At 44.4% G+C, this 9,534-nt stretch overlaps 1 protein-coding gene across 1 annotated transcript in view; it reads right to left on the bottom strand.

Moving 5' to 3' along the window:
• Nucleotides 1-4,876: 4,876 nt before the first annotated feature.
• Nucleotides 4,877-9,534, bottom strand: part of LOC128704922 (uncharacterized) — a 10,857-nt gene continuing 6,199 nt past the window's right edge. Inside the window, exons 3-5 of the mRNA XM_053800138.2 lie at nucleotides 7,066-7,551; nucleotides 6,817-6,984; nucleotides 4,877-6,429 (exon numbers count right to left, since the gene is read on the bottom strand). Coding sequence (XP_053656113.2) covers nucleotides 5,854-6,429; nucleotides 6,817-6,984; nucleotides 7,066-7,551 — 1,230 coding nt within the window. The 3' untranslated portion in view covers nucleotides 4,877-5,853. The remainder of the gene's footprint in view (nucleotides 6,430-6,816; nucleotides 6,985-7,065; nucleotides 7,552-9,534) is intronic.

Here is a 9,534-nt window from a genome sequence, read left to right as displayed (position 1 = left end):
GGCTCCAGGCAGACATTGCAGACACTGCAAGGCTCCAGGCAGACATCAACCAAATCTTTCAGTGGGCTGCAAAAAACAATATGAAGTTCAACGACGAGAAATTTCAATTACTCAGATATGGTAAACACGAGGTAATTAAAACTTCATCAGAGTACAAAACAAATTCTGGCCACAAAATAGTCAAAGACCTGGGAGTGATCATGTCGGAGGATCTCACCTTCAAGGACCATTACAGGATGGATAATGAGAACCTTCAAAACTAGGGAGGCCAAGCCCATGATGACACTCTTCAGGTCACTTGTTCTATCTAGGCTGGAATATTGCTGCACACTAACAGCACCTTTCAAGGCAGGTGAAATTGCTAACCTAGAAAATGTACAGAGAACCTTCACGGCGCGCATAACGGAGATAAAACACCTCAATTACTGGGAGCGCTTGAAGTTCCTGAACCTGTACTTCCTGGAACGCAGGCGAGAGAGATACATGCTTATATACACCTGGAAAATCCTAGAGGGACTAGTACCGAACTTGCACACGAAAATCACTCACTACGAAAGCAAAAGACTTGGCAGACGATGCACCATCCCCCCAATGAAAAGCAGGGGTGTCACTAGCACGTTAAGAGACCATACAATAAGTGTCAGGGGCCCGAGACTGTTCAACTGCCTCCCAGCACACATAAGGGGGATTACCAACAGACCCCTGGCAGTCTTCAAGCTGGCACTGGACAAGCACCTAAAGTCAGTTCCTGATCAGCCGGGCTGTGGCTCGTACGTTGGTTTGCGTTCAGCCAGCAGCAACAGCCTGGTTGATCAGGCGCTGATCCACCAGGAGGCCTGGTCACAGACCGGGCCGCGGGGGCGTTGACCCCCGGAACTCTCTCCAGGTAAACTCCAGGTAAACCAGTGCTACTTCAACTACCACTAACCCCAGATAATGGAAATAACTGAACCGGCACATAAGACAGGGAAACTGTACCATGTATATTGTTCCAGTCACAATATTGTTCCAGTCACAATATTGTTCCAGTCACAATATTGTTCCAGTCACAATATTGTTCCAGTCACAATATTGTTCCAGTCACAATATTGTTCCAGTCACAATATTGTTCCAGTCACAATATTGTTCCAGTCACAATATTGTTCCAGTCACGATATTGTTCCAGTCACAATATTGTTCCAGTCACGATATTGTTCCAGTCACGATATTGTTCCAGTCACAATATTGTTCCAGTCACAATATTGTTCAAGTCACAATATTGCTCCAGTCACGATATTGTTCCAGTCACAATATTGTTCCAGTCACAATATTGTTCCAGTCACGATATTGTTCCAGTCACAATATTGTTCCAGTCACGATATTGTTCCAGTCACAATATTGTTCCAGTCACAATATTGTTCCAGTTACAATATTGTTCCAGTCACGATATTGTTCCAGTCACAATATTGTTCCAGTCACGATATTGTTCCAGTCACGATATTGTTCCAGTCACGATATTGTTCCAGTCACAATATTGTTCCAGTCACAATATTGTTCCAGTCACAATATTGTTCCAGTCACAATATTGTTCCAGTCACAATATTGTTCCAGTCACAATATTGTTCCAGTCACAATATTGTTCCAGTCACAATATTGTTCCAGTCACAATATTGTTCCAGTCACAATATTGTTCCAGTCACAATATTGTTCCAGTCACAATATTGTTCCAGTCACAATATTGTTCCAGTCACAATATTGTTCCAGTCACAATATTGTTCCAGTCACAATATTGTTCCAGTCACAATATTGTTCCAGTCACAATATTGTTCCAGTCACAATATTGTTCCAGTCACGATATTGTTCCAGTCACGATATTGTTCCAGTCACAATATTGTTCCAGTCACAATATTGTTCCAGTCACAATATTGTTCCAGTCACAATATTGTTCCAGTCACAATATTGTTCCAGTCACAATATTGTTCCAGTCACAATATTGTTCCAGTCACAATATTGTTCCAGTCACAATATTGTTCCAGTCACAATATTGTTCCAGTCACGATATTGTTCCAGTCACAATATTGTTCCAGTCACAATATTGTTCCAGTCACAATATTGTTCCAGTCACAATATTGTTCCAGTCACAATATTGTTCCAGTCACAATATTGTTCCAGTCACAATATTGTCACAATATTGTTCCAGTCACAATATTGTTCCAGTCACAATATTGTTCCAGTCACAATACAATATGTTCCAGTCACAATATTGTTCCAGTCACAATATTGTTCCAGTCACGATATTGTTCCAGTCACAATATTGTTCCAGTCACAATATTGTTCCAGTCACAATATTGTTCCAGTCACAATATTGTTCCAGTCACAATATTGTTCCAGTCACAATATTGTTCCAGTCACAATATTGTTCCAGTCACAATATTGTTCCAGTCACAATATTGTTCCAGTCACAATATTGTTCCAGTCACAATATTGTTCCAGTCACAATATTGTTCCAGTCACAATATTGTTCCAGTCACGATATTGTTCCAGTCACAATATTGTTCCAGTCACAATATTGTTCCAGTCACAATATTGTTCCAGTCACAATATTGTTCCAGTCACAATATTGTTCCAGTCACAATATTGTTCCAGTCACAATATTGTTCCAGTCACAATATTGTTCCAGTCACGATATTGTTCCAGTCACAATATTGTTCCAGTCACAATATTGTTCCAGTCACAATATTGTTCCAGTCACAATATTGTTCCAGTCACAATATTGTTCCAGTCACAATATTGTTCCAGTCACGATATTGTTCCAGTCACAATATTGTTCCAGTCACAATATTGTTCCAGTCACAATATTGTTCCAGTCACAATATTGTTCCAGTCACAATATTGTTCCAGTCACAATATTGTTCCAGTCACGATATTGTTCCAGTCACAATATTGTTCCAGTCACGATATTGTTCCAGTCACAATATTGTTCCAGTCACAATATTGTTCCAGTCACAATATTGTTCCAGTCACAATATTGTTCCAGTCACAATATTGTTCCAGTCACGATAACGAAACTCGGATGTACTCTCATCACTACTCTCATCACTACTCTCATCACTACTCTCATCACTACTCTCATCACTACTCTCATCACTACTCTCATCACTACTCTCATCACTACTCTCATCAGTACTCTCATCACTACTCTCATCACTACTCTCATCACTACTCTCATCACTACTCTCATCACTACTCTCATCACTACTCTCATCACTACTCTCATCACTACTCTCATCACTACTCTCATCACTACTCTCATCACCACTCTCATCACTACTCTCATCACTACTCTCATCACTACTCTCATCACTACTCTCATCACTACTCTCATCACCACTCTCATCACCACTCTCATCACTACTCTCATCACTACTCTCATCACTACTCTCATCACTACTCTCATCACTACTCTCATCACTACTCTCATCACCACTCTCATCACTACTCTCATCACTACTCTCATCACCACTCTCATCACTACTCTCATCACTACTCTCATCACTACTCTCATCACTACTCTCATCACTACTCTCATCAGTACTCTCATCACTACTCTCATCACTACTCTCATCACTACTCTCATCACTACTCTCATCACTACTCTCATCACTACTCTCATCACTACTCTCATCACTACTCTCATCACTACTCTCATCACTACTCTCATCACTACTCTCATCACTACTCTCATCACTACTCTCATCACTACTCTCATCACCACTCTCATCACTACTCTCATCACTACTCTCATCACTACTCTCATCACTACTCTCATCACTACTCTCATCAGTACTCTCATCACTACTCTCATCACTACTCTCATCACTACTCTCATCACTACTCTCATCAGTACTCTCATCAGTACTCTCATCACTACTCTCATCACCACTCTCATCACTACTCTCATCACTACTCTCATCAGTACTCTCATCAGTACTCTCATCACTACTCTCATCACTACTCTCATCACTACTCTCATCACTACTCTCATCACTACTCTTATCACTACTCTCATCACTACTCTTATCACTACTCTCATCACTACTCTCATCACTACTCTCATCACTACTCTCGTTCGTAAATCTTTAATCCACACATCACTAAACAATAAACTTTGTTAATATTCTGGAGTAAATCTGTGTAACTGCGTTAAAAAGTGTTTTAACATCTTATTAACCAATACAGTCCACCGGTGTTGCTAAATGTATAATTAGAATTATGGGAAGGTGCTAAACCCTTACGGGGTCATGCAGTACCTGGTTAATGGGAGGTAATCAGGTCTGATGTGAGATCCCATAACCAGTATTTCTTTTTGTGGAATGGCAGACAGGTAACCAGTAGTGCCAGGCACTGCAGCCACACCTCTGGTTCTAGGTGACCAGTAGTGCCAGGCACTGCAGCCACACCTCTGGTTCTAGGCGACCAGTAGTGCCAGGCATTGCAGCCACACCTCTGGTTCTAGGTGACCAGTAGTGCCAGGCACTGCAGCCACACCTCAGGTTCTAGGTGACCAGTAGTGCCAGGCACTGCAGCCACACCTCTGGTTCTAGGTGACCAGTAGTGCCAGGCACTGCAGCCACACCTCAGGTTCTAGGTGACCAGTAGTGCCAGGCACTGCAGCCACACCTCTGGTTCTAGGTGACCAGCAGTGCCAGGCACTGCAGCCATACCTCTGGTTCTAGTTGACCAGTAGTGCCAGGCACTGCAGCCACACCTCAGGTTCTAGGTGACCAGTAGTGCCAGGCACTGCAGCCACACCTCTGGTTCTAGGTGACCAGTAGTGCCAGGCACTGCAGCCACACCTCAGGTTCTAGGTGACCAGTAGTGCCAGGCACTGCAGCCACACCTCTGGTTTTAGGTGACCAGCAGTGCCAGGCACTGCAGCCATACCTCTGGTTCTAGGTGACCAGTAGTGCCAGGCACTGCAGCCACACCTCTGGTTCTAGGCAACCAGTAGTGCCAGGCACTGCAGTCACACCTCTGGTTCTAGGTAACCAGTAGGGCCACTCACTGCAGCCATACCTCTGGTTCTAGGTAACCAGTAGTGCCAGGCACTGCAGCCACACCTCTGGTTCTAGGTGACCAGTAGTGCCAGGCACTGCAGCCACACCTCTGGTTCTAGGCAACCAGTAGTGCCAGGCACTGCAGCCACACCTCTGGTTCTAGGCAACCAGTAGTGCCACTCACTGCAGCCATACCTCTGGTTCTAGGCAACCAGTAGTGCCAGGCACTGCAGCCACACCTCTGGTTCTAGGTGACCAGTAGTGCCAGGTACTACAACCTCACCTCTGGTTCTAGGTGACCAGTAGTGCCAGGCACTGCAGCCACACCTCTGGTTTTAGGTGACTAGTAGTGCCAGCCATTGTAGCCACACCTCTGGTTCTAGGCAACCAGTAGTGCCAGGCACTGCAGCCACACCTCTGGTTCTAGGTGACCAGTAGTGCCAGGTACTACAACCTCACCTCTGGTTCTAGGTGACCAGTAGTGCCAGGCACTGCAGCCACACCTCTGGTTCTAGGTGACTAGTAGTGCCAGCCATTGTAGCCACACCTCTGGTTCTAGCCAACCAGTAGTGCCAGGCACTGCAGCCATACCTCTGGTTCTAGGTGACCAGCAGTGCCGGTCACCACACTTCTTACCTCACCCTTCGAAACACTGGGTATTCAGTCCTAGCTGGAGTCGTCCTGGGGTTAATTCCAGTGGGCCAGCGCCCCATTAGCCTGGTCCCAGACCAAGCACTTTAATATCTTCTTCTGTTTAAGATGCCTCAGATGTAAGGGTTAATAGTATATTTAACGTCAGTAATAAATAGTAGATATCCTAATAATAGCCAGCCATGGTAGACACTGGAGTGCCGTACGATCCACCTCCTCCAAACTCTGCTGCCACTGTCTGGTACTGGGTACTTGTGACGGTCTTGGTGACGTACTGGGGTACTTGCTGGGTCTGGGTCACTGTCTGGGTGATATACTGGGGCACTTGCTGGGTCTGGGTCACTGTTTGGGTAAGGTACTGCGGCACTTCCTGGGTTTGGGTTACTGTCATTGTGATGTACTGCGGGACCTGTTGGGTTTGGGTAATGTACTGGGGTACTTGCTGTGTCTGTGTTACTGTCTGTGTGATGTACTGGGGCACTTGCTGTGTCTGTGTCACTGTCTGGGTCATATACTGCGGAACCTGCTGGGTTTGGGTCACTGTCTGGGTTTGGTACAGTGGTACCTGTTGAGTTTGAGTCACTGTCTGAGTGATGTACTGGGGCACTTGTTGTGTTTGGGTCACTGTTTGAGTCTGGTACGAGGGTATTTCTTGAGCTTGGGTCACTGTTTGAGTGACGTACTGGGGCACTTGTTGGGTCTGGGTCACATACTGCATCTGGGTGCTGTAACTGGTCACCGTCTGCAAGTATTAAGAAAATAACTTAATTTTTAGATATGAATCATGAACCAGATGTGATAAAATTCCTTTTGGATCATTCAAAGATTGGTGAAGGCTCGATCCTCCGTCTAGTAATGTCAGAGTAGTTACTCTCGTGCCAGGCTTCATGATACAAGAGTTCAGTTGAGTTAGTAGATACACAAACAATTAGGACATCCCCAATAAACCTAACTAAATGATAGAACTTAGGATAACAAGACAGCAATAATAGCTATCACAGAAACCAAAATATTTATGGGTTATATAGGTTTGATCCGAGGAATGGTACCTCCGGTTTCTTGGATTAAGAGCCATTTACCATCGTAAAAATTAAAAATTCTGCACAAAATTAAAACTCCCAGATCTTACCTGAGTCTGGTACTGCGTCTGGTACTGCGTTTCCGTCTGGTATTGCGTCTGATACTGCGTTTGATACTTCGTTTGCGTCTCGGTGATGTACTTGAGCTGGGAATCAGTGATGTAGGACGTCTCAGTGAAGTAACGAGCTCTGGTAACGTACTGGATGTCCTTCACTACCTGTAAGTACCAACGCTGAGTTATGATACTGTATGATTCTGAATGATCTCTGTATGATCTCTGTATGATCTCCGTACTTACCTCAGTCTTGGTTTGGACTACAGGTGGGGCAGCAGAGGTGACAATCTGCTGTTGTATGACTGTAGAAGGATAGTATTTAGTCTGTGTGATCTGACTGTAGACTGTGGTAGGCAGGGCACGAGTCCTCGTCTGTACTACAGTAGTCGGGATGAATTTGGTGGTCGTGACGAGCGAGACTTTAGTCTCTGGCTCGCACGAGGACACAGATGGTTTGCCATAGAGGCTAGATGGTGGCTCAGGAGCTGGAGGAGCGTAGTTTGCTTCTGGATAGATGTTGTTGCTGTTTATAGTTGGGGTGGGTTTCGGCAGAGGTGCTGGAGCAGGGACAGCAGGTGCACCATATTTTGGTGATGGTGGTGGAGCACCATAGGCTGGTGATGGTGGTGGAGCACCATAGGCTGGTGATGGTGGTGGAGCACCATATTTTAGAGATGGTGGTGGCTCTCCGTAACTAGATGGTGCTGGTGATGGTGTTGGGTATGAGATCTGTAAAGATAGCATCATCAGTGTAATATGCTGACAGAAATAGTTGTATGCTGACAGAAATAGTTGTATGCTGACAGAAATAGTTGTATGCTGACAGAAATAGTTGTATGCTGACAGAAATAGTTGTATGCTGACAGAAATAGTTGTATGCTGACAGAAATAGTTGTATGCTGACAGAAATAGTTGTATGCTGACAGAAATACAATTATACATAAATACAATTATACAGAAATACAATTATCATACATAGTGTAAAACTCTCCACCATGATAACCCAAAAAACTCAAAGTGACTTATTTCCATTGGGACCCTCGATAAAACCTACTTTTAAACCTGGATAAACCCTGCTTTAATACCCTATAAAACTTTAATTTAAAACAATCATAAAATCTCTAGTTTAAGTCCCTAATAAACCCTGGCTTAGGACTTTGACAAACTTAACTTAAACAACTTTGATCATGTGGAATTAACTTAATCTGGCGTAACAGGACGATATGCAGATTATATTATGAACTCTGTGCCACACCTGACTGAGATGTCATGTATCAGGTGTGTAATGCTGTGCCACACCTGACTGAGATGTCATGTATCAGGTGTGTAATGCTGTGCCACACCTGGCTGAGATGTCATGTATCAGGTGTGTAATGCTGTGCCACACCTGACTGAGATGTCATGTATCAGGTGTGTAATGCTGTGCCACACCTGACTGAGATGTCATGTATCAGGTGTGTAATGCTGTGCCACACCTGACTGAGATGTCATGTATCAGGTGTGTAATGCTGTGCCACACCTGACTGAGATGTCATGTATCAGGTGTGTAATGCTGTGCCACACCTGACTGAGATGTCATGTATCAGGTGTGTAATGCTGTGCCACACCTGACTGAGATGTCATGTATCAGGTGTGTAATGCTGTGCCACACCTGACTGAGATGTCATGTATCAGGTGTGTAATGCTGTGCCACACCTGACTGAGATGTCATGTATCAGGTGTGTAATGCTGTGCCACACCTGACTGAGATGTCATGTATCAGGTGTGTAATGCTGTGCCACACCTGACTGAGATGTCATGTATCAGGTGTGTAATGCTGTGCCACACCTGACTGAGATGTCATGTATCAGGTGTGTAATGCTGTGCCACACCTGACTGAGATGTCATGTATCAGGTGTGTAATGCTGTGCCACACCTGACTGAGATGTCATGTATCAGGTGTGTAATGCTGTGCCACACCTGACTGAGATGTCATGTATCAGGTGTGTAATGCTGTGCCACACCTGACTGAGATGTCATGTATCAGGTGTGTAATGCTGTGCCACACCTGGCTGAGATACCATCTATCAGGTTTGCAATGCTGTGCCACACAGGTGTGTAACCTGACAGGTATGGCCAACAAATATAAAAGACATTTGTTGATAAACAACTCAGGAAATTACGCATTGTTTGTCTACCGAGGTGACAAACATTGTTTGTCTACCGAGGTGACAAACATTGTTTGTCTACCGAGGTGACAAACATTGTTTGTCTACCGAGGTGACAAACATTGTTTGTCTACCGAGGTGACAAACAATGTTTGTCTACCGAGGTGACAAACATTGTTTGTCTACCGAGGTGACAAACAATGTTTGTCTACCGAGGTGACAAACATTGTTTGTCTACCGAGGTGACAAACAATGTTTGTCTACCGAGGTGACAAACATTGTTTGTCTACCGAGGTGACAAACATTGTTTGTCTACCGAGGTGACACACATTGTTTGTCTACCGAGGTGACAAACATTGTTTGTCTACCGAGGTGACAAACATTGTTTGTCTACCGAGGTGACAAACATTGTTTGTCTACCGAGGTGACAAACAATGTTTGTCTACCGAGGTGACAAACATTAAGTCAGAGTGAAACACTGTAGTGAACAGGTGTTTAACAAGACCTCAGACACCCACCTGAGGTAAACAGGTGTTTAACAAGACCTCAGACACCCACCTGAGGT

This window comes from Cherax quadricarinatus, chromosome 91 (assembly GCF_038502225.1).
Source record: "Cherax quadricarinatus isolate ZL_2023a chromosome 91, ASM3850222v1, whole genome shotgun sequence".
NCBI classification, from domain to species: domain Eukaryota; kingdom Metazoa; phylum Arthropoda; class Malacostraca; order Decapoda; family Parastacidae; genus Cherax; species Cherax quadricarinatus.
Note: the sequence above shows the minus strand (reverse complement) of the source record. Positions and strands in the feature narration are given on the sequence as shown.